Source organism: Spea bombifrons, chromosome 3, assembly GCF_027358695.1.
Source record: "Spea bombifrons isolate aSpeBom1 chromosome 3, aSpeBom1.2.pri, whole genome shotgun sequence".
Classification (NCBI taxonomy): domain Eukaryota; kingdom Metazoa; phylum Chordata; class Amphibia; order Anura; family Pelobatidae; genus Spea; species Spea bombifrons.
In genome coordinates this window covers 44,411,296-44,434,836 of record NC_071089.1, presented here as the reverse complement: position 1 = coordinate 44,434,836, position 23,541 = coordinate 44,411,296, and the positions used below count along the sequence as shown (strand labels likewise).

Here is a 23,541-nt window from a genome sequence, read left to right as displayed (position 1 = left end):
TCTGAAGGTGTGCTGTGGTATCTGGCACCAAGACTTTAGCAGCAGATCCTTTAAGTCCTGTAAGTTGCGGGGTGGGGCGGGGCCTCCATGGATGCATCCTGGTGCTATGTGTTTTCCAGGTAAGAGACGCACACGTATCCAGCCATCAAACAAAAACGTGATTCATCAGAGCAGGCCACCTTCTTCCATTGCTCCGTAGTCCAATTATTTTGCTTACGTGTCCATTGTAGGTGCTTTCGGCAGTGGACAGGGGTCAGCATGGGTACCCTGACTGCTACGCAGCCCCGTACGCAACAAACTGTGATGCACTGTGTGTTCTAACACCCTTCTATCAGAAACAGCATTAACTTTTTTTCAGTAATTTGAGCTACAGTAGCTAGTCTTTTGGATTTGACCACACAGATCAGCCTTCGCCACCCACGTGCATCAGTGAGCCTTGGCTGCTGATGACCCTGTCGCCTGTTCACTGCTCTTCTTCCTTGGACCACTTTTGATAGGTACTGACCCCTGCAGACCAGGGACACACCACAAGAGCTGCTGTTTTGGAGATACTGTGACACGGTTTTCTAGCCATCACAATTTGGCCCTTGTCACAGTCGCTTAGATACTTACGCTTGTCCATTCTTCTTGCTTCTAACACCTCAACTTTGAAGATGTAATGTTCACTTGCTGCCTAATATATCAAACCCACTGACAGGTGCCATGATATAAAGATCATCAGTGTTATTCACTTCACCTGTCAATGATCATTATGTTATAGCTGATCGGTGTACGTATCCACTAATGCAGGTCACCAAAATGTTACACTACAGGCAAAGTCTGATTTTGTCAGTCAGTGATTTTAAATATATAATATATAGCTTACACTTAGTTAATATTGTGACTTTTTTTCTTTTCACAGCAATATAATTTTAACACTTTCTTTCTCCCCTTTTTCTCTCTTTTTCTCTGTTGAAGCATTCCATTTAGGACAATTGTAGTAAGTTTACTGTCGCACCAAGTACTCCTCCAAAACTTGTATGACATTCTTCTAGAAGAGTTTGTAAAAGGACCTTCAAATCAGGAAGATAAAACTACTCCAGTGCCAGTTGGCTTCCTCCGATACATTTCAATGCAAAATCTTGCGGTTATTTTTGACTTGTTGCTGGATTCATACAGGACTGCCAGAGAGTTTGATGCAAGACCTGGTTTAAAGTGTCTGTTGATGAAAGTTTCTGGGATTGGAGGAGCTGCAAACCTTTATCGTCAGTCAGCAATGAGCTTTAACATCTACTACCAGGCCTTGATCTGTGCTCTGCTAACCAACCAAGATAACATTACAGCAGAGTTGGTAAAAAAGATCCTTTTTGAAGACGAGGAGCACAGCACAGATTCCTCACAGCAGTGTTCTTCAGAGGATGAAGATATTTTTGAAGAAACTGCACAAGTCAGTCCTCCTCGGGGGAAAGAAAAGAGACAATGGAGAGGTAGAATCCCATCTTTAAGTGTGCAGCCAGTTAGCAATGCTGACTGGGCATGGTTAGTGAAAAGGCTTCACAAGCTGTGCATGGAACTTTGTAATAATTACATTCAGATGCATCTGGATTTGGAGAATAATGATGACCCTCCAGGCGTTAAAGGAGATCCGTTTTTCATATTACCATCATTTCAATCTGAAACCTCAACTCCTTCAACTGGTGGACTTTCTGGGAAAGAGACGCCATCAGAAGATGACAGGAACCTAATTAAGGACCATTCAACAGATAACACAACACCTAAAAGTTTCAGTGCAGGAGCTTTTGCACAAAGTCCTAAAGCTGAGAAGAGGGACCCAGGCAAGAAGAAGGAATGGTGGGAAAATGCTGGTAACAAAATTTACACCATAGCTACTGATAAAACAATAGCCAAACTGATGACGGAGTACAAAAAGAGAAAGCAGCAACATAACCTGACAACATTTGTCAAGGACTCTAAATTAGAAAAGAAGGGAGATATATTATGTTCAAGAGGACAGGATTCACCAGTGCCACAAAGGCCACAGAACCTTGTAGACCAGTCTCACATGAGACACTCTTTTAGTGCTGGTCCAGAAATTCTGAGACAGGAGAAGAGATCTCGTTCAGGATCAACTGTTAGTACTTTCAACATTTCTACACGGGATGCTGAAGCACAGATTCAGGTAAGAATTTATGGTTTCAAGTTTATAACTAAAAGTATTGCTATTAAATCACTGAATGTTGACATTTTTATATTTTTTTCTTAATTCTGTAAATTAACTAAAGTAGCAGGGGGTCTCTTGAGTAATTTTGAAACATAAGCTTGCATAGGTAACTCATGTATCTTAGTAGGGTTACCCAACTTGATGACTCGACTTACAATGGCAATGTTCACGATCATTTTATGATCCGTTGGTATGCAAGTTTATTTTAAGCTTTAACTGACTTTACCTGGCGCAGGGCAGCAAAGAGAAAAAAAAACAGTTCTATGTCATTACACCAAACTACACAGAGATGGCTAAAGGGTTCTTAGTGAACTAGATGGGTTATGAAATAGGTGCCCTCTTCTGTCCCCTTACAATTTGTTTCAGTCTTTGTGTATTATTATACATACTATACTATATAATACACACACATGCACGCATATATGTGTGTGTATATATACAGTCATGTGAAAAAGAAATGACATTATTACATAGCACATTGTGCTATGATTTATTCAAGAAAAATAAAGCCAAAATGGAGAAGCCTTGTGTGAAACTACACCTTAAAAGTACACCTTATGATTGAACAGCTTGTAGCAGCAATAACGTGAAGTAATTGTTTTCTGTATGTCTTTATCACTCTCACATTGTTATGGAGGAATTTAGGCCCACTCTTCTTTACAAAGTTGCTTCACTTCATTGAGGTTTGCGGGCATTTGTTTACGCACAGCTCTCATAAGCCCTTGATGACAATTGACGGTCCAGGCACGTCATGCATACCCAAACAGTGTTGCTGTAATGCCTCAATGTAGAGGCATTCAGCAACAGCGAAATCGACTTCATCCTCGCTGGGGCGTCAACAGGTACTGCACACAACCATGCAAGTCAGCGGAGCCCAGCTTTCTAATCACATGTGATTAGTAAAATAAATGTAAAAAAAATAATAATTTAATTAAATGTAAAAAAAAAAAAAAAAAAATGGTAACATTTCACCATGCCACCATCAGGGGAACCTTCCAGTTCCAAAAAAAGTTTTAAAAATAAATAAATAATATATATACCGTATTTGCTCGATTATAAGACAAGGTTTTTTTCCCACTAGACACCAGGGAGTCTAAAGTATGAGGGGTGAGTCTGGGGAAGCATTGGTAAGTTGGGAGGGGGGGCGGCCCGCAGAGTGGCATATAAGGGCTTAAAAAGTATTTCTGTAGGCAGAGTGGCATATAGGGGGTTAAAAGGCATTTCTGTAGGCACATTGGCATATTGGGGGTATAAGGCATTTCTGGGGCAGAGTGATATACCCCCTTATATGCCATTCTGCCTCCCTGATATAAGGCATATTTGGGGGGCAGAGCGGCAAGCCTGGGGGCAGATGTACGTAACTGGGGTGCAGGTTGGCAAATCGAAGTAAATAAAAACAAAAAGACATTTCTCAATCATAGTATTTATTAAAAAAACATTTTTCCTATCGGGTAGTCTTATATTCAGGCTTTTTCTTTTTTTCCTAAAGTAATATTACAATTTTGGGGGGTCGTGTTATAATCGGGCAAATACGATATATATATAAAAATATTTTAATGAGCATGTCCTAAAATTAGCTTGTGAAAGGAAGAAGGTTATTAGTGAGGTTTCATAGGTATCTATGCAATTATTTACTGAAATGTCATAACCTGTGTTTACCTCATATTTTTAGGCATGGACAAACATGGTGTTGACCATTCTCAATCAAATTCAGATCCTACCTGATCAGATGTTCACTGCTTTGCAGCCTGCGGTATTTCCATGCATCAGTCAGCTCACATGTCATGTGAACGACATCCGTGTGAGGCAGGCTGTCAGGGAATGGTTGGGGAGAGTTGGTAGAATTTATGATATTATTTTATAAACAAAATAAAATGTATACTAGGAATGTGCAAATGAGAAAGATTGCTCCATAATTTTTACTGATTAAGATTTACTACATTTTTCTAGGTAAAAGGAGTCGCATATGTTTACAAAATGATTCAATTCTAGGTAACTGTTCGTTCACAATAAACAAGCTACGTTTGTGCATCCTGATGTGAATATTGACTTGGAAAGTCACCATATGTTCTGTTTGATGAGTAGAAAGAACACATAACACTTTGTACAACATCCAGCATTAGGTCTGGCATTCAGTACAACCCATAAGTAACTCCACTTGCTTTAGGTATTTTTACTTTTGCTTCTACCCCCATCCATAAATCCCATGCAACGGGAATGCCTGACTTGGTGCCTATACATATTCTTAAACCTCATGGATTTTACATGTGTATGGCTCTTCTCAATCTAATATGTCCCATTTCACTTAAAAACTTGCCAATAATATGTAGTGTTAAAAGAAAGTGTGTTCATTGTATAGGACAGAACCCTTTTTAAAAATTGCATTTATCATTTTGCACCCAAAAGAATAATTTTGTAAGGCTCAAGAAGATTGGACGAATGGATTTGTAAATATATCATATTAAAAGTTATACTCAGTACAATTTTACTGTACCTGTTTTTGCTTTCATGGTCTGGTAATTGTGTTTTTTGTATTTACAAATACATGCATGTTGTGTTTCCTAAAACTCTTGTACTATAATGCTGCTTATGTACCACTCATCCAGTTATGGCCCAGCTTTACCTATAACTAGGGTTACCGAATAAACACAATCATAGAAAAATAATAGCATTTCATAAATAATGGTAAAATCTCATGTAATTGCTCCCCCTCAATAAATATTTCCCAATAACCCAAAACTGGGCTATGATTTTTTTTTCAGAATGATTAATGTTTTTTTCAATTTTTCACCAGTAGGGGCTACTATGATATCTAATCTGTATTTGGGAATTTCGTAAACTAACATAATATAGTCAGCTGGGTTTCGTGGTTTTGTTTTTTGCTTAAAGAGTTTATTTTTTGTTACATATAGATTAAGATTTGTGATTTTTTCTTGAATGCTAACCATAAATGGTATTCATGTTAACATAAATTTACCTATAATGTGACAAACTTACTGCACCAAGCTTAATCAATAACGCCAATAGTTCCAGTACTCTCCTGGCTGCATCTGAGCATTCTTTGTTGTGCCAATGTCCTTCGTGTCATCTTGTTTCAGTTTGTTTAAATGAAAAGTGCATATTAAATTACATTGGCCAGATAACTAAGGCCACTAAAAATTGTTCAAATAAATATTACTTTATTTATGCGATAATATGCATATGCATTATACATATGCGATGTAAGAAACAGGGGAAGACTTTGGAGGAATGTGAGGACTTTGATGCTAGGCCTAGGTTGTTTTTTCTTTAATGCCCCAGTTTTTTAAGAATGTTTATTTTTACTTCTCTCTACATGATTCAGAACTGATCTGGGGATGTTTTAAGAGTCTCCTTTATGGAACAGCAGCTTTAAAAATCTTGTCTCAGTATGTGTTTTTAAACTTCATTTTTAAGTCTAAAAAATTAATATACCCACATAGGGTACAAATTAAGTTTTTGGACTAACGCTGTAGCTTTTCTAATAAAGTCTTTTCTTCACAAACTCATCTCTGCCCATCATAAAACTCTGTTTCTTTAGCAGGTTGAGAGCTGTGTTTTCCAGTCAGTGTTTAGAACCAATGTATACTTAAATATGTTCTTTTTTTAGTGGTTGTGCTCTTCGCATGTTGGCTGCTGCTAATTTGTTTTGCAATCCTCTCTCTTTCATATTTAAATTAATATCTCCCTTTTTTTTCTGGCAGTTTTGTCGACGCTTTATATATGTATATCGGAATTTCCTGTTGATTCTCAATGTCTAATTGTCTTTTTTCAACTGGTTGCGAGTTATATATTGGTGTAAATTTTGTTCAGAAAGATTTAAAAGAGAAGAATTATTTTAAGACTAAAACATAATTATACATCTGTTGCTTGTTGTACAATAAAAAGCAATGAAAAGATCATTTGTTTTATGGTTTTTTTTATTAGTAATAAAATAAAATTATTTCAGTTTTCAAAAAGGGAGCAGCTACAGCTATGGCAAAGGGGCATGGGTATTCCCAGAGCAAATGTCTCACCAAATTTAACATAGTGTTATGAAGGCTGACATCAGCAGCAACATCGTTTGAGTATACTTTAACTATAAATTGATATCAATGCATCTGATAATGTAACTTGCAGTTGGCAGCCTTTTTTCAACCTGTAATTCTGTAATCCGTGTGTTTGTTGCATGGTTACAAAATCCCGGTTACATTAAATGGATCACTGTGCAGAATTTAGTTGTTGTCTTTCACTACCTTCACTTGTGGTGGCTTAAAAAAATATTAGTCAGTTCTTCATCCTTCTGTGGGCAGATGTCACATAGAAATACAAACTGCAGCCCTCTTTTGTCATTTTTCTCTACAGAAATGTGACCTTAATCAAAATGAACATGGACCACATTGCACAGCATATCAAAAGATGTCCATCAGTGACACACATATAAATTAACTTTCAGTAAAGCTTTGCTTAAGCTTCTAATACTAAAGGGGTTGCTACAATACAGCCCTAAAGAATTGCTCTCCATAATCCCTTATTTTAACATTCATGTATTGTATACTAAGCAAAAAATCCTCAACCCAATCTTCAAATGTACACCAACAACCCACTCTCATCCAGGTCGGAAGGGGCTTTTCTACACAAGCTACACAAAGAGACAGGAACAAGGGATCGCTCGGGCCCCCTAGAGAGACGGGCACATACGCCACTCTTTGTGGCTTTTGGAATGCTTATATTATAGGCTCTGGTGGTTTCATTGTATTATTGAGTTTTAACCCCTTAAGGACCAGGCTGTGTTTTACCTTTTGTACCCTTTGGCTCCGAGGCTGTTTCAACACTTTTGCGGTGCTCCTGTTTTGATGTAATTTTCTCCTCACTCATTTAGTGTACCCACACAAGTTAAATGTTGTGTTTTTCAAGACGAGAAGGGTTTTCTTCAGATACCATTTTGTTGATCATATTATCAAGTTTTCCATAAAAAATAATAAAATATGATGAAAAAATTGAAAAAAATTATTTTCTGACTTTTACCAGAAAAATCTTTTACTCATCCAAAAAAGCTAATGAAAAAACCTGCTAAATAGATTCTACTATTTGTCCTGAGTTTAGAAATACCCAATGTTTTTATGTTTTTTTGCTTTTTTCTGCAAGTTATTGGGCAATAAGTACAAGTAGCATTTTGCTATTTTAAAACCATTTTTTTCCAAAGCTGGTCATTCTGCCCCCATGTGCCATTTTGGGTATCTTTGAAGTCATTCCCGTTCGCTCACCTTTAAAAGGCTTATGGCAGGTTTTCTTCTGACGTATGTGGCTGTTAGTTTGTTAATGTTTCCCCATATGTGGTTCGAAACCACTATTACTTTGTGTTGCAACTTCAAGGAATTTTCTCCAACCATACTAGTGTGACCCCTTGCAGCAGCTCCAGCAGGTGCTCTAGATCATCTTGCATAGCTGTTACCAACTGTTTTGTGGACTTTGTGCCTATGTCATTACCCCTGCACGTAGAACCAAAATGTACCCTTTCTCTCCTAATTGTAAATACTTTGCCACGGTTATAAAGACCCCCCATGTCATACTCCTTACACCAAACCATCTAATCTGCGATTGTCACAAAAGTCCCTTTTGGTATAATGGTCAGGTGTCTCAATACTTTTGTCCATATAGTGTATTTCAAATACTCCTTTGTGTTTTCTACTCCTTTTTTCATTCATTGGCTGTTGATATGCCCTGAGCTGCCATCAGGATGGGAACAAGCAGTACCAGTGTATGTTGCCCAAACAAGCAAGGGTGCCCTGGCCTCCCTTACCTATCAGGGGCCTCCTGATTGGCCTTCCCAGACAATTACCTGGGATTCCCAGGAGGGAAATGTTAAGCTCATCATGGTAAGGAAGATGAAATGTTTGCAGGGTTATGACAATGTATTTTACTTACATCTTGTTTGTATATTCAGTATTCATCCTAGTATACGCTGTAGGATGTTACAATTCCCCAGCCGCTTAGCCTTTCTGGAGAGAAGGATTCTCTTTTTAATTATGCTTTTAATCTGCAAATGCAGGGCGATTGGGAACTGCAGTTTGAAAAAGGCCTTTGCTGTGATATTTGGCTGGGTTTCTAGGTATTTAATCTGCAGCTCTGCTTAATAACAAGATAATACTAGATAATAATTCTAGTCTAAAGGGATCTCAGTCTTGTTTCACTTATCTCATACCAATACATTTCTAGTGCCCCAGATGGAATTATCCTTATTCTGGATAAAGGAACTGGGTCAAAACAAAATATAGGTTTACAAATAAATAGGTAGCTTTTGGCACTAGTGATAAATACAGTTTCTTGCTGTATATTATAAGCAGGGACATTACACAACTTTCAGGGTCTGAGGGAGCACTCAGTTGAACTCATGCGCATGCACAGCCTATACAGGTGTTCCGACTGAGCTCATACTCTCTGATACTCATAATCTCTGATATTAAATAATATCATACTTTTAAAAAGCATCTCCAAACCAACTGCACATATAAAAAAGAAAAACACAAATATAGTAGACTAATTTTCTTAAAATATCTGAAATATGAAAAGGCAGAAGGTAACATATTTTACATATATGTTGCACTAGCCAATTAGCTAGTAAATGTATGGGTGAAACATTATTTTTAATCTTAAATGACACCCCCCCCCCCCACACACACACACACACACACACACACACACACCATTATCTCTATGCCAAGAAATAAAAAGAGAAACCAACATGCTCCACAAGATTGTATCGGTGTGATATAATGTAACCAAAAATATATCATAATGCTGAGCTCATGGTAAAAAAAAAATTTGGTGCTCTGCCCATTGCTCGACGTGTAGTAATACATTTAATTTAAAGGTATGTTCCAGAGATCATAGGACCATTAATGTATACGACAAATTACTGATTAGCTGCTTTAAACTGGAGCAAAACTAGGAAGAGGAGGCAAATCTTTCTTTGATGTATTCTGGCCTAGGCTGACTAGGCCTATGGCCGTCGTTCCAAGAGGAGGCAGCAGACCCTCTGCCACATAACAGGGAATCAATCGCCCTCGTGGGTGATCTGGCTCCTTTTAATGTCACTGTTCAATGTGCAAGTTAAAAGGGAAATCACTGCATAATTAATTTCATCCTTAAAAGGGAGGTATCATAGAGGTTTCACTAGGTAATGTGTGAGCTGTTTATAAGGTGATAACCATACAAAAAACACCCCTGGTTCATCTTTATGCTTTGAATGCCAATACTGCCACAAAGATAAACATATAGCCCCCAGTACTAACAGAAGAAAACACTCAATGTTGCTTACACCACTTAAGGTTTGCCCAGGTTTTCTATTACATCAGGTAGATCCTTTAAACCTTTCTTGATTTCTGGCACCACTGTTTTCTGAGCAGGAGATGTGTTTGGCCAATCAGATGAGATTAAAATAAATATTTACATTTGTCACGGAAGCTGCTTCTGTCCTTTTGTTGCAAATAGACATACCAACTTATAATGCACCTACTGTACTTGCCTACTTACACATACAGTACATAGACTGCATAATATGCTCAACCACATGCATTCAAACATATATATCCTCACATCAATACACACCTGCATATGGGAAGTTTATGATGAGACGGAGAGACATGGTGTTGAGGATGGTCTGGGAGTGGGCTGTGACACCCCAGTATACCCCGGTGTTGCCAGGCTCCCCCTCTTTCTTCTTGTACAGCAAGCCATTGAACATGCCAGAGCTTGAGAAACTTGTCTGTGAGAGTGACAGTGGAGCAAGTAGAAAAATGAGGGTCAGGGAGAGGTTAGGGGATTTATTGGGGCTTAGTCAAGCAGGTGGGCCTCCCCTTCCATCTAGAACGCATACCCAAATCTCACCCATTGTTTGAGCCTTCGTGAGCCCTTGCTTCTAGGACTTTTTCCTTTGGTGCGGCCCTCAGGCCTACTCAATCAAACAACAACGCCTGCTCAATGCTCCTTACACAGTCCCATCCCACCAGCCCCTCAAGAGGCCAGTCAGCACTCTCTTGGGGGTCCTGCTCATCAGGTGGATCCGTGCTCTATGTGGGACGGTGGGAAGTGCGGCTGTGGCCTCCAGTTGGCCCAGAGCCAATCCCTGCTGCTTTTCTGTCCGTCAGTCAGCGGGGCCTTCTTGGCCTACAATTGAGGCCTAGTGCTGCCCACCCCCGCTACATGCATGCATGTACCCGATGGTGGGAATTTTAAACATTTAAAGGGCTAGTCACTCCTATCTGTAGACAATACTTCTGCCCAACTCTGTGCTCCTTCTTTGGGTAGGGAGATTACTGTAGCATGAAGGTGGAGGATGAAATTGAATCCAAAAAGGGATTACATTCAATTATCCTTTATGCTTTCCTTATCTTCAATTGATGGAAGCAGAAGAGGCAATGCTTCTGGGGTTCTTGCAGGGCCTAATGCCAGGAATGAGTAGGGAGGTTTGGTCTCAGTGATGTTCTGGACAGCTGGGAGTGGCTGTCAGGAGTGCCTTTTTCAGCAGCTTGCCCACCCCAGGCTTGGGCATCATATGCCATTTCCCCTGTCAGGAGTTTTTTTGTGAAGACAAAAGTTTAGGCTTGTCAAAGTAGATGGGATAGTGGACAGTCAATTGCACATTTAGGGAGAAGATTGTTAAAGGGCATTGTCACCGTAACCCCTAAGGCTGAGGATGCATGGGGGTAGATTTGAGTTTGGGAGGGGAATACTGGATACTGGATTTCTGAGGAGACTCTTTGCCTGCCTGCCTGCCCAGCCCCCTCTTTGGTCTTAGTCACTCAGTGCTCATTGGGGGACACAGGGTAAACAGGAAACCCCATCTGGTCTGCCCTAACCAGATTCCTGTGAACTAGCAGGCTATGGGGGCTTTACATGGCCAGAAACGCTCCATATGCCTGAATGGGACCTAGCCACAAATCCATGGAACTGTGCCACAGTTAGGAACCTCGGAGATGCTGCTGATGATTAGAACTGCATCGCTATGGACACATGTTGTCCCACCACGTCCCTCTTTTGGGGTTACGCTATGCTGATGGTGAAGCTCATTTGGGAACCCTGATTTTACCAATCTTTAGGCCCGGCTATGGAACTCTGGCTCGGCTACCATGCAGACTATTGCCAGGGACGTTTCCACCGCTATCGCTCAGGGTCCCAAGGTTGGATCAAGTCGTTTTTTGGACCCTAACATCCTCCTAAGCTTCGTCTAGCCACAGTGACAACGCAGCTCCAGTACAGCGGCATTACACTTCTCTCTTCAATGCTGGTGTCCCAGCAGCAGGAATAAACGTTTGGCAGGAGTACCCAGTTGGGGTACAGTGCGTCCTGTCACATTGGTGGCAGCAGTGGATTGCTTCCTAGTCTGAGAGACATTCCAAACCACCACCGGGATCTTTCCAGGAAAGGGAATGATGGTAAGCTATGCAGAGTTGCAAGACTCATCGGAAGCATATAGGGAGGCTTGACGGCAACAACCCTCCGGTGGAGGTGATCCTCGCAGTGATTGCAGAGGTAGACTGGCTCCCTATTACAGTGAATGTATCTCAGAGACTGCGGTAGTGAATGGGACTGTGGTTATCAGAGCAGAGCAGGAACACCAGGGAGAAGATGTCGGCAGCATCACTCCCCAGCGGCTGAGCGAGTGCCTGGAAGGGAGTATGTGGAGATCTTCGTTCTACTCCCTTTAAAGAAGTTTAATTTAGACTTCAAGAAGCTTTGCTAATAGGGTGACCCCATTTCTGCCATTCAGGGACACACTATGAAGTGTGTGTATATATATATATATATATATATATATATATGTGTGTGTGTGTGTGTGTGTGTGTGTGTGTTAAACATGCATTTTTAACTACATAATATGTACTTATCTCTTTGAAGTAAGGACTATGATTGAGATATGATTTCAAAATAACTGTGGAAATGATACACACAAAACACTTATACAGTCAGTCACTCATTCATTCTGTCATTTACACAATTCAGTCAGGGCAGCGGTGGGGAGCAGAGGAGACAAAGGGGGCTGAGCGGTTGCTAAAAACTTTTTCATATGCGACCACTTGGCGCCCCTTTCTCTCCTCCTCTCCCTGCCACCTTGGCACGGCCCTGGCCTTGGTGATGGGACGGCCGCATGGCGACATTATTTTATGCCTGGATTAACATAATTATAATATACCGATTAACTTAGCCCTTTATTTATGCGTCAAAATGCTATACCAGAGAAATTCATACCCTGCTATTTTTGTGGATGGGTGTCATGGAAATTAAGACTCTTAGTTCTATTCACTAAAGAGGGCCAACTGAGGTTTGCTCTTAATATTGCATAATCAAATCAGGGAGTTGAAATATTCTGTCCTGCAAACTCTCTTTACTAAACAGAGCAATTTATGTTTGCCTAAAGGGACACTTTAGTGTCCCACAAAACAAAAATCAATGCATATGGAGGAACTTTGTAAGTACTCTCATATACATTATACAAAGTTAAAGAAAAAAAGTATGTACATCTCACGGAGAAGACTCTGCCGCTGCAGCTTCCCACCTCCTCTATGGTCCCACATTTCACAACACAATTGGCTGCTTAAAATGAATTTGAGTGCTTTCTGCTCATGATCATGGAGGTCTTGTTAGACCTCCACCTGGACTGTTTAATGAGCCAGCACTAGAGTGGCAGTTAGTATATCATGTGCCAGAGGACTGACAAAGGGGTAAATTCATATGGGGGGATTCTGCCAAATCTCCCCCACGCATTTGCAAGGTGGACACTATATAAATTTAAAGGGGCCTCTCAGCTATCAAACACATAAAAATACATATGATGACTAGAGTGCCCCTTTAAAAGCAATAGCATTTTTCTGTGTAAGCTTTTTTTTTTCTTTTTAATCTGATGCCACAGTCTGTTGTGCAGTCTAATAGTCTTTGGTCTCTAGGGTTCTCATCTGAACACAGCTGCCCACAGGATATGAATTATTTAGTGTGAGAAGAACTAAATGGATGCAATGGAAAAATAATTTGCGTACTGAAAGTATACACAGCAATCTATTGAATGTCTGGTCATTTATCTCCTTGCAATATTCTGTACAAAAAGTATGAGGGATGAAATGTTTCATACATTGTGGGTAACAAGAAAAAATAGGTTGGGTACAAAATGTTCAGATTTTGCATTTTACGCCAGGTAAATCAGTGCACACATTATTTTGTTATTTCCTTTTGTCTAATTTTTCTCCTCCTCCTCCTCCCGGCCGTCTCTACAGAAAGCAGGAACGTTACTTATGCTTTTTGTGTATGTAGCACTCACTTTAAAGTCGATGGAAACTCAGCTTCAGCCAATTGCGTGTATGCTATTTGAACAACAGTTCCGTGCTATGTTGCATGCATGGAAAGTATACTTAAGTACACTACCTTGTTAGACTTCCTGGATGGATTCAGTAGAGGCAGCAATGGGGAGAAGGAAAATGAGACAAAAGAATGCATGCACCAATTTGCAAGGTGTAAAATACCTTTGGGTCCATACAAAATCAAAAAATTTCAATAGTATTCTGCTCACTAAGGCTCACACTTAGGAACGCCTCCAGCTCCATCTAGGTCCATATAGGTGCAGCTAGCCACAGTTTCACTGTAAAGAGGTAGATGGCAGGGAGAACGCAGGTGGAAGTAAGCATGACCAAATGCAGTTTCCTTCACCTGGAAACTAAATTAAAATAACTCACAATTATTATGCTGCCCGGTAAGTTCCAAACTCTACTGTAGTTACATTCACTGGTCAGCTGTATTACTGATCCTACCCTTCATTAGTAATGGACATTACGTGTAATAGGAGCTACCTGTTGGTTACCCCTGACAATAGCTGAAAATGTTTGAAATGTATTTTAGTTCAGTCCTGAGCTTATATGTACAGCACATATGTAATTTCCATAGATACTAAATTTTCTGGTGTGAAATTTGCCCTTGGGACCCCCTATATGAGTCATATGTGCCATTATTGCCCCCAAATAGCTTGTTAGTGCCATCTTTAACTTAAACAGCTTGCCTGTACCATCTTTGTCCAAAATGAGCTGGCCAGTGCCCCAAAACAGCTTCCCTGTGCCATTTTGTCCCCAAACAACTTGTCAGTCCCCTCATCTTGTCTGTGCCGTCTTTGCCCCAAACAGCCTATCTGTGCCTTCTTTGCCCCCAAACAGCCTGTTTGTGCCCCTGCCCATACCACTTACTTGCTGTGTGCAAACTGATCAGCATGCAAGAATTCTGCTACCTGCGGGTATTACCTAGCAGTTTTAAATGGATGGACAAGGGATGGCAGAGGTTGCCCAAGAGCGGTGGGCACGATCATATTTAGGAGCCCTGCAGAAACCTCTGTAGAAGCCCCTTATGCATATATTATTGGCGCGTCTATCTCAATTTTACTGTTGTTGAGTACAGCATGATTATTCTTTGCATAACTAATTTCTCCCCTTTATTAAAACAGGAGATCTAGCCGTCATATGCAATTTAGTGATAGCTATATTGCATTATATTGTATCATATATATATTCACATGCATTATTGAGTCAGATTCTCTAATGGGATGTATTTACAAGTGGTGTAATGTCCAGTCAGTCTAGACAACCAGGTGGGTATATTTAGAACCTCAAGTAAAAAGAAACAAAAAAGAATGTTTATGGTAGTGGCCTCAGATCCTCTAATAAGAGCAGCCCAAGAGAAGAAATTGCTCCCATTGCCCCCTTTCGAGCACAGCCTTGATTTGGGAAAGATGGCACAGTCAGGCTGTTTGGGGGCAAATATTGCACAGGGATGCTTTTTAGGTGCACTGACAAGCTGTTCAGGGACAGTCAGGCTGTTTGGGGGCAAATATTGCACAGGGATGCTTTTTAGGTGCACTGACAAGCTGTTCAGGGACATGCAGGTTGTTTGGGGGTAATGATGGCACAGGCAGGCTGTTGAGGAGCACTAATTTGCTGGTTGTTGGCAAAATGGTACAGACAAGCTGTTTGTGGGCACTGGCAAGCTGTTTAGGGATGGATATAGCACAGACAAGCTGTTTTGGGGCAAAGGTGGCACAGATAGACTATTTGGGAACAACGATAGCACAGACAGGCTGTTTGTGAGCACCTATAAGCTGTTTGGGGACATGAATGGAACAGGCCAGTTTGGGGGCACTGACAAACTGTTTGGTGGCAAAAGTGGCACAGGCAAGTTGTTGGGGGGCATTGACAAGCTGTATGGGGACACAGATGGCACTGATAAGCTGTTTGGGGACAGAGATGGTACTGATAAGCTGTTTGGGGCAAAGGTGGCACTGTGGGGCATTTTTTGCACCAGGCCCCTGTAGTTTCTTGCTACGCCCCTGAATATAAGTATGAACTGTAGAAAATAGCAATAAGCTATCTGACCTATGTATTTATAAATAATTGATGCTTTTAAAATTAAAACTGAGAAACATTGATTTTACATTTGATAGTTTTCTTTATAAAGAATCGCATCACAACAAATAATTCATAAAACTGAGAAAATGAGTTTCCATTCTATCGTACATCTATTTTCTGCTCCACAGCAGATTATCCATCCATATGAAATCATTGCAATATAGCTAATGCCATATAAGAGCTCAGAGTCATCCTTAGTTTTCAAAGGCAAGGGGAAAATGTCTTTCTGGCACATAAGGGGTAAAACAATGCTCTTTAGGGACACTGTGGTTTGCACAAATACTGAGTGACTCTAAATTCTGCAGTCTGAGCGTAATCATATCTTCCAAATAACGAGAACCTCTTATAGGCTAAAAGCATTTCACAGATTTATCATTAACATCTAAATGCTAATGGTTCTAAATAATTCAGCATGCTACTTAAGACTGCCCTTGCTGCCTCTGACCTTCTTGCTCGTCTCTAAACAACACCATACAGTTTACATCTGATCTTCACACAACTGTAACCTTATACAGAATTTGCATTTATTTTGTTTCGGTTGTTGCTTTTTCTCTGCTTGCTTTTTTTCTTTCTCTTTTTTTTTACTACAGGATCTAAATTTAGAAGGTCATCTACTCAGAATCAGACCATGTGCTGGCAAATTCTCCTTTAATAATCCTAATGCAGGGAGCTATCCAATCATAGCCCTGCCCTTTTTCTGATACCTGATGCCAGCTTTTCTGGTAATGTAGGCCACCGTAACAAATCCAGAGAGATTGACTTAGGTTGATAGAGTAGCCTAGCCACGCTTTTTTCCACTGTTGTTAATAACACGAGAGAAGTTATACCAATGATCATTAGCTCACAGGCCTCCATCTGTGTTAAGGCAGGCGAATGAGGGAATTGTGGGAAATTCTCTACCTTGTTGTGTGTGGGATATAGGCAACAGCAGCACCACTTGGAAACATGAGGAGGCTTCTAGGCAGCAGCTGGAGTAAATTTGGCCATGCTGGTAGGGGCACCTATGACTGGATGACTAGTGAGCCAGAACTACCACTTGCAGACACAAAGCTGCAGGTAGGTCCAGTTTCTATCATTTTTTTATTCATGTTTTGTATTTACATAACTTACTTTAGGCTTGATTTTGTCAACCGGAGTAAGCCGTGTTATTTAAAGCTTTCTAATAACTGGAATTCTTGCTTGAATTCTAGCATCTGTATAGGGGCTGCCACTTAGTGTTATATCATATACAACACATCATCCTATATACTCAGCTACATCACGTAAATGATTAATTCAGCTGTTAACTTGTTTTGTTTTTCACACTACTTGGGAATGAAAACAAAACAAATGGTTCGATTACACATGATATATTTTCCAACTCAAATCCTGCTGCTTTTTTCAGCATACCCTGTACTTTACCCTTTACAAGGGTTATAATTATTTATCTTGATACATTATTTACCCTTTGACTATCTACAGTGCTTTGTGGCAGATACAATGGGGTTTTATATTATCGTTGTTTCTTACAAAGTGGTAAAAGCGGTGCAATCGCTATAGCAACCATTAGAATGTTCCTACTTATTGCTGCATTTCTATCGCTTTGCATTAGACATGCTATTTTCATTTAATTCAGATAACAGATATGAGCACCAGGGATCTATTAAACAAGGTTATAATGAGACAACTGGAATTATGTGTTATGTATCTTTCCAATGTGATACAGCTAGAATGAAAAGGTTGTCAGTATTGTGGTGGTTTATATAATGTAGTTTAGATTAAATCATTAAATATTAGAAAAACTATTTTGTATTTTATGTTATACTGAATAATTACGCATACAACAAATGATTGACATGCATGGCAGCTTGATGATACATAAACATAACTTTAAATGTGAACAGATTTTCCCTTGAACAAAACAAACATATGGGAAATTAATCTTGTATATTTTTTATGTGAACCATTGGTATAGGGGGGAACTTTCTCCGTGAGCTGACCTTAAGAAGCTTTTGAAAATTAACCGTTTACCAGCCAGTCACAAGGATTCTATTATAATGGCACACTAACAGCAGTACCAAAGAGGCAAGGATATTCTGGAGTAAACAAGGGATTGCAGCCGTGATTTACAAAAATACACATAAAATAAAACCTGCGAGGATGTTTGGGTGGAATGAAATAATAGTAGTATTTAAATTAGTCAGCTTCAAGCTGTGTGATCATAATAATTCACCCTGAGACTGGGATCAAAGCCTGAGAATTCTCAAGTTTTTGATTAAAGGAAATATTTGTTAAACCACCTAGAACAACAATGTTTTTATTCTTCCCTGTTGTTTGTATTCATTCCCTGCATTTAGCATCTAAGTATTGCAGTGAGCAATCTCTTAAAAACAAACAAGCCAAATTTTAGTATTTGTGACATTTTTCATATTAACCATGCAAATGAATAATCAGTCAATGCCATAATAAATAATAGCCTAATAAACTATGCACAGCTATCTAATGAGTATGAGTTTATATTCAATATCAGTGACCAGGTGTGGTCATTATTTAAATAATTAAGGGGACAGTGATGTGGATTGAGAGATGGAGAATAGATATAGACCAGGTATTCCCAAATGCAAAGCCAGATTTGCTAATATATTCTCTAATTCAGATCAAGAGACTTCACGACATCACCCAAAGAAAGATTTTAGTTCATAATTTTAAATTTGCTTTATCCCAATACTGGTTTTTATGTTCAGTTAATTACACTTTTGGTTGCCTGCAGCAAGTAATTATCTAAATGAGGTTATATAAACTTATTTGCATATTTTTTTCTTTAGTCAAGTCATTATAAATCATAAATTATAACTAATTTCTATTTATTTTCTTCAACATTATCTTTCTATTGGATATATCAAATGAGAAACAATACCTTGTTGCATGAATCAATGAACATCTGGCCATCTCAGGAAAAAAATATAGTTTAGGGCCAATAGCAAAGCTAGAAGCAATGTATGGATGATGTTTTCATTTTCCCAGAGATGCAGCAAATTTAAGACTGATGGGAGAAATGGGCAAGGAGCATCTAATCTTTTAACCATTTGATGGCCAGAAGTAAGGCCAATTTCCATATCGTATCGATAGTTAGATTATAAGAAAACCCTATAAACGGCATAAAATCTTCCTAGGGAAAGCTATATTTTGCAAAAAAGGTTAAGCTACTCATAGATAACTAGATAAAGTCAACCTAAAAGACTCCCTGTCAAATAGTAAAATGGTAATGGTACATACATGTGGATTGCACTTGCAGTCCATGTAGGTGAACGTACACATAAGATTGTGGGATGCAGATACGTAAAGAGGGGTTTATATTCTGTAATTATACTAAATAATCAACATATTTAAAAAATACATGTCCACAAGTTTACGATACTTTTGTCACCCTTGGTGCAATGGCTTTTTATGTCTACAACTCCTATCGTTATTACCATCATCATTCTAGATTAAAGTATTTAGTTGTAGTCTATAAAAAAAGGTCATGAGCCCATTTTTCCTGTAAAAATTGTATATAAATCCATTTGCTGTCTGGAGGTTTAAGGTTTAATTATATCTTTTTAGGGCAATGAGATGTTACAATGAGGATGTACAGGTGATGTCACAAGAACTGATCCCTTCATTTAAGATCTGATTCCTTTCCCCCATGTTACACTTAGAGAAGCTGCTGACCTGTCACAGACCATCAGCAGTATTCTGATTCCTCTATATAGCTATATTGATTTCCCCAGAGCGGAGCCTCAGGTTTAAGTGTAACTAAACATAAGTTTCACATATAGAATTGAACATACAATATTTCTGGTAAATTGCCCATCAGCTTAGTATGCAGATAGGCAGCCCCACTGATAAATGTTACATTACAAAAAAATTATATACTAATTGCTATATACAGCCTTGAGAATTGTGCTGTGCAAAGTGAAGCCTTGAGAATGGTGCTGTGCAAAGTGTAGTGTTGAATGTGCAGTAGCACCCAATTTTATATTTTATAACACTGAAGCGGATATTAAGCAAATATTATTACAAGAGAAGCAATACTTGTTTACATCCATGCAGCTGCTTACTGTCTTCCATCACTGCTAGGCTTCCAAACAAGCACCTATATTTGAGACAGTCTTGCAATGCATTTGTCCCTAGTGTTACCCCTAGCGAAGAGTGCTGTAATTCCATCAATGACATTGGTCTGTACAGACTAGCTTGCCGGATCATGAAAAGGAGAGGGGGGGCTAGGCTTGTTTTCAGCAGTTATGCCAGGTTGACTACCCATTATCATTTAGGGGCAACCTGCTTTCCCTTTACCTGACCTTGCTCATGTAAGGCTGCTACGCTATATGACCAAAGGTATGTGGACAACGCCATCCAATTATTGAATTTAGATTTAGTTTCAGCCAAACCCATTGCTAACAGGTGTAGAATATCAAGCGCTTTGGCAGTAGTATGGGTCATACAAAAGAGCTCAGTGGCTTTAAATGTGGCACTGTCATAGGATGCCACCTTTGCCACAACTCAGTTTATAACATTTCTGCCTCACTAGATCTGCCCTGGTCCACTGTAGGAGCTATTATTGCAAAGTGAAAGCATCTAGGAGTAACAAGCAGTAGACCATGCACACTCACAGAGCAGGGCGAGCATGCAGCATGTACAAATCCCCAGTCTTCTGTAGCACCACTGACTATATAGTTCCGAACTGCATCTGCATCTGTGCGTCAGGAGCTTCATTAAATGAGTTTCCATGGCGAAGCAGCAGCGCACAAGCCAAATATCAGAGCAATGTACCGAAAGTGGGGCCAACTCCATATTAAAACCCATGGTTGATGTATATATTAATAAAATGCAAATTAAAACTTATTTACACTACATCTAAGCCTCTGACCCTCTAGTTTTAGACTATGGCCTCTTGTTTTAACATTGCTCCTCCTTTCAAATAAGCTTTATTGCATTGCATGCTTACCTTTAAGTCATCAGACATAATTACTCCTACGCCCCTCTCTTCCGTTGTCACTGACAGAACAGTGTCCCAAATTCTATATGCTGCCTTGGGATTTTTTAAATTTTTTTGTGTTTGAGTTGGTGCATCTAATAAAGCGCTTTCACTCCTAAACTTGATTTTATATTTGCTCTGTTTTTCCTCATTTTGAGTTTGTTTATAGTTCCTAAAAGTTAGTTTCTTCTCCGTCAAAATATTTATGTCAGTTTTAGTGCAGTGCCACACATCCTCTGCCCTTAATCACAATCTTGATCATTGGAGCCTAAACACTCTCCTACAGTGACATTGAAAATCAAGTCTCCATTTGTAAATACTAAATCCAACATAGCCTCCCTCCTTGTTGGCTCCTCTACCAATTGCGTAAGATACAGTCCTTGTTTGTTTTTTTCCATTCTACATCAGGGAGATTAAAGTCCCCATAACGATAAGCACACCTTTCATTTTAATCATTTCTTCAACTAGCAGATGGTTGAGCTCCTCTGCATCTCCAGAGGTTCTATATATCACACCAATGCAAAAAATAACTTTGTTACGAATTTCTAAAGTTACCCAAACTGTCTCTAGGTTCTCCTCCTTACCTTCTATAAGGTTAACCTTTAAGCTTTTTTTTTTTTTTTACATGAATACATAGTCACCCACAGTGCCAAATTTGCCAGGGCAGTACATATGATGGGGGTTATGCCATATCTTTCTACTATCCAGGAGAATTCCCTATTACTTGAGACTACATGGAGCCTAATATGCAAAGTGACTTAATTAGGCAATGTGCACACTGAAAAGGAGCAAAAGATGAGACGCTCCATGAGTGCAATGCCTTATGGTGTCACAACAGCAAGCACATAACGTGAAGGTGCCACGATATCTTCTGATTTCCTTAAATCATCAGTCATGTAATAGAGTGAGCTGCCCTTGCATAGAACATGCAAAGAACAGGACAACAAAGGAGAACCCTATGACCTTAATTGACCTATCTATATGAACTAAATTATAGCTATTCTTGTTTTTTAATGCTTTACACGTAAACGCTATGCGCAATTTGCAAGGATTACTTCTGTAAAGATTTGTCAGGTTGATTTTTTTGTCCTTTCATTTGTTTGCAGAGCAAGCATCCGAATGAAATCAATTCTACCAAAGAAGACCTACAGCCCTTTCTGTGTATCATACTACCGACAACTGCTCTGCTTGTAGTAGGGTTCTTTGTCCTGTTCTTGTATCGGAGATGCAGACGTAAGATTCCACAGAGACAAATCTTTGCCATAGGCCTCCAGGACAATGCTCCTGACAGAGAAATGGATTTCTTTCCGACCTTGCCTTGGAGCATAGAGCCTTTTCATTACTGTACATTGGTGCCCGATGCCTCTTTTTTAACAATATGCTTACCTCCACCTTATGAAGAAGCAATTCTAAAGACATCAAGTGACTCTTGCATTAGTATCTGCCCAGACCCTGTGCCTCCCTATGAAGAGAGACCACGCAGATCAAGTAACTAATGTTGTGACCACAGAATGTAGCCTTCGCGCTGGGCTTCAGCTGGAACTGGAAGTCCATGGACAACTTTTGGTTTAGCAGCTTCAGAACTTTTAAAGGGCTTCTTATAACTTTTTTTCTTAGATTGTACAAACTTAAAAATGTTTAAAGCAGCACAAGTGTGGTCTAGCAAATGCAGCAGCACCTTTTGCAGTAAGCAATATTTATCTTTTAAACCCTGCTGGTTTGCTTTTCTGCAAGTATAATTTTTGGTGTTAAACAACTGTGCCGATTTTCTACTTAATACAAAGACTATTATGCCAACTTTAATTTCTACGTCTATTTTTTTGTTAATAAATATGAGATAGAGTATTGGTATATAGTTAATTAACAATCCCTCAGGTCAGAGACACTTAATGAACCTAAATAATCAACTGGAACTATATAAAAATAATAATTGTGACTCCAGCTATAACCAAAATAAAAGACAGATAAAAGTAAATGATTTTACTTTTATTAAACATATAAGATACTGAGACATTATTGGAGCTGCCTTCTTTTAAGTTCATTGTTGTTTAGTGAAATTGAGGCCTGATTTAAGGAAGATGTCTTACTTTCTGAAGTAATATAATAAGTTACTTCAATTCACTAAATCAACCTAAATAATGACGTTTCAATATTAAAATAAAAAAGATACACACGAGATTGCATTTAATCATGCCCAATTTACCATTCCTGCCCAAGTTCTTCCTGCTTTTGACCCCACCACTTGTCATAAGCACACCTCCTTCTTTAGTCATATAAGCATCAGCAGAAGGAATCCCGCCAAAGCAACCATCCTAACCACTTTTAGGATCTGTATGATTATTGCTCCCCTATTGTTAAGCCATTTATTCCTTTTGGTTCAGTCTGTCATTATTGGAGTGGGGACAGAATAGAACCAAGAATACTGCTTGACAGGAAATGGATTTGCTTATTTTACCACAGCTTTCCTTTGGTAATATAGTCCTTATACTTTTAAACCAATCTTGCCCCCCCCCAAAAAAAAAAAAAATATTGATTGCAAATCTGAAAAACACTAGGTATGGATGTTTTAATAAATTAAGTTAGTTGAGCTAAAAGCTATAATTGAGAATTTACCTTTTTTTAAAACGTAACTCGCAATGCAAGAATCAGGGTAAGTCAATTAAGGAGTCCTAGGTGGTAAAATACATTACCTTGGTACTCTCAGTTTGTCTAGCATCCATAATTCCTAGACCCCGCAGAGATAAGGAGGACCCATCCACAACTTAGTTCCATAACTGAATCATTGTTTTTTTGTACTGATGAAGTTGTTCATGGGACATGAGTTTGTGTGGAAAACCTGCTATAATTTATTTGGAGAGAGGTAGGGAATGGCATGTTATTGCCTGTATTACACCATTACAAACCTGAAC

General features: G+C 39.2%; 2 protein-coding genes across 2 annotated transcripts in view; both read left to right on the top strand.

The window, feature by feature from the left end:
* ARFGEF3 (ARFGEF family member 3) overlaps positions 1 to 4,506 on the top strand; it is a 59,035-nt gene extending 54,529 nt beyond the window's left edge. The window contains exons 34-35 of the mRNA XM_053461024.1: positions 958 to 2,158; positions 3,873 to 4,506. Coding sequence (XP_053316999.1) covers positions 958 to 2,158; positions 3,873 to 4,064 — 1,393 coding nt within the window. The 3' untranslated portion in view covers positions 4,065 to 4,506. The remainder of the gene's footprint in view (positions 1 to 957; positions 2,159 to 3,872) is intronic.
* Positions 4,507 to 16,556: 12,050 nt separating this feature from the next.
* SMIM28 (small integral membrane protein 28) lies at positions 16,557 to 22,607 on the top strand. The gene is made up of 2 exons (XM_053461049.1): positions 16,557 to 16,692; positions 21,739 to 22,607. Exons 1-2 carry the CDS (start codon positions 16,582 to 16,584, stop codon positions 22,126 to 22,128), a joined length of 501 nt encoding a protein of 166 aa, XP_053317024.1. The 5' UTR covers positions 16,557 to 16,581; the 3' UTR covers positions 22,129 to 22,607.
* Positions 22,608 to 23,541: the final 934 nt, after the last annotated feature.